We start from the raw sequence: 1,190 nt of genomic DNA, 5'->3' as shown, positions 1-1,190 counted from the left end.
ATTACGTCAAATGGCCGGGCACACGCGATCCCGAGTGGGTTTCGGAGGATCGCTTACGGGAGGCGATCCCGCCTGTACAGCTCAGTGCTCTCCTGGACCTCGCATCGACTACACCTAGTGTGTGCATGCAGGCAGGATGCGGGAGTGGGTAATAAGTGGCTCACTGTTAGTAGATCCCTAGGCGGATCCCTGCAAATTATTCTATTTTTTCCCTCGATGCCCCCAGAGGCTATTTACGTTGCATCCCTATTTGGATCTTCCCTCTTGCACACGACGCGCTAGGTCGCGGGAGGGCGCTGACGACCAGCAGTATCTTTGCCCAGTGGGGCTGGGCACCACCTTTGGGGCTTTGTTGGGGCTTTCTCGGGCGCCCCGTCGGCGGCGACCTGGCGCCGCGGGACGGGTGATTACAACTACATTGGTGCTGGATGACTTGCAATCAAGCATCCAGACACCAGAAAGCAGCCTTTTTTCCATCTTTTCGCCCAGTGGCAGCGCCGGGAGCGGCGTCAGGCGCCACTTCGGCTAGCCACCAGCTGTGGCCCTGGTCGGGCCGGCATCGCAGCAGTTTCGCTGCTTTCGTCCGGCCTTTCCTCGCGTTTCACCTTCTACTTGCTCGTCCTTGACTTTTCGGTTGCAGGCCAGCTTATGCAGGTGGTGCCGAGGCACAATCGCACCAGCGAGACGGGCGCCGCATCATGACTCGCCGTTTGAGTCAGATGCGGCGACTGACATGCTGATTCCTCTCACCCTTCTCTCTGCCTTGACATCTTTACATATTGGATCCCTTTTCACCAATTTTCCCCTGTTTCATCGCAGGAACGGGCACCGGTGAGGAGAACAGCAGCAGCCGCAGGAGTGCCAGCATCTATCGCCCCAACAGCAGCCCATCAAGTCCAACATGACCATCTGCGCACGCGGGCGTGCGCTTTTTGCTGATGGGGGGGCATATGTAACATGAGTTAGCGCAGAGTTAGCTCAGGAGCCTATCGACGGTTTCGGCATGCTGCGCGTAAGCGCCTGCAAATGTTATACAAATTCGTTACGAGGCAAAGCATGCAGCAAAGGAAGCTTCCCTGAAGCTTCCTTTCGTGCACGCGTGGGGCTGGCTTGCTCTGCCAGCCGCAGCGGGGTGCACCATTTCTGGCTGCCTCCTCCCCGTGACACCCTGGCCCTGGGCTCAACGCCCC

At 58.5% G+C, this 1,190-nt stretch overlaps 1 protein-coding gene across 1 annotated transcript in view; it reads left to right on the top strand.

Moving 5' to 3' along the window:
- EMH_0039190 (OSJNBb0049I21.6 protein, related) overlaps positions 1-152 on the top strand; it is a gene marked incomplete at both ends in the record, with an annotated part of 2,799 nt that extends 2,647 nt beyond the window's left edge. Inside the window, one exon of the mRNA XM_013495367.1 lies at positions 2-152. Within this exon, the coding sequence (XP_013350821.1) occupies positions 2-152 (151 nt within the window). The remainder of the gene's footprint in view (position 1) is intronic.
- Positions 153-1,190: the final 1,038 nt, after the last annotated feature.

Source organism: Eimeria mitis, genomic scaffold (assembly GCF_000499745.2).
Source record: "Eimeria mitis Houghton genomic scaffold, Emh_scaff1543, whole genome shotgun sequence".
NCBI classification, from domain to species: domain Eukaryota; phylum Apicomplexa; class Conoidasida; order Eucoccidiorida; family Eimeriidae; genus Eimeria; species Eimeria mitis.
The sequence above is the reverse complement of the archived record's forward strand: the minus strand, read 5'-3'. Positions and strand labels throughout refer to the sequence as shown.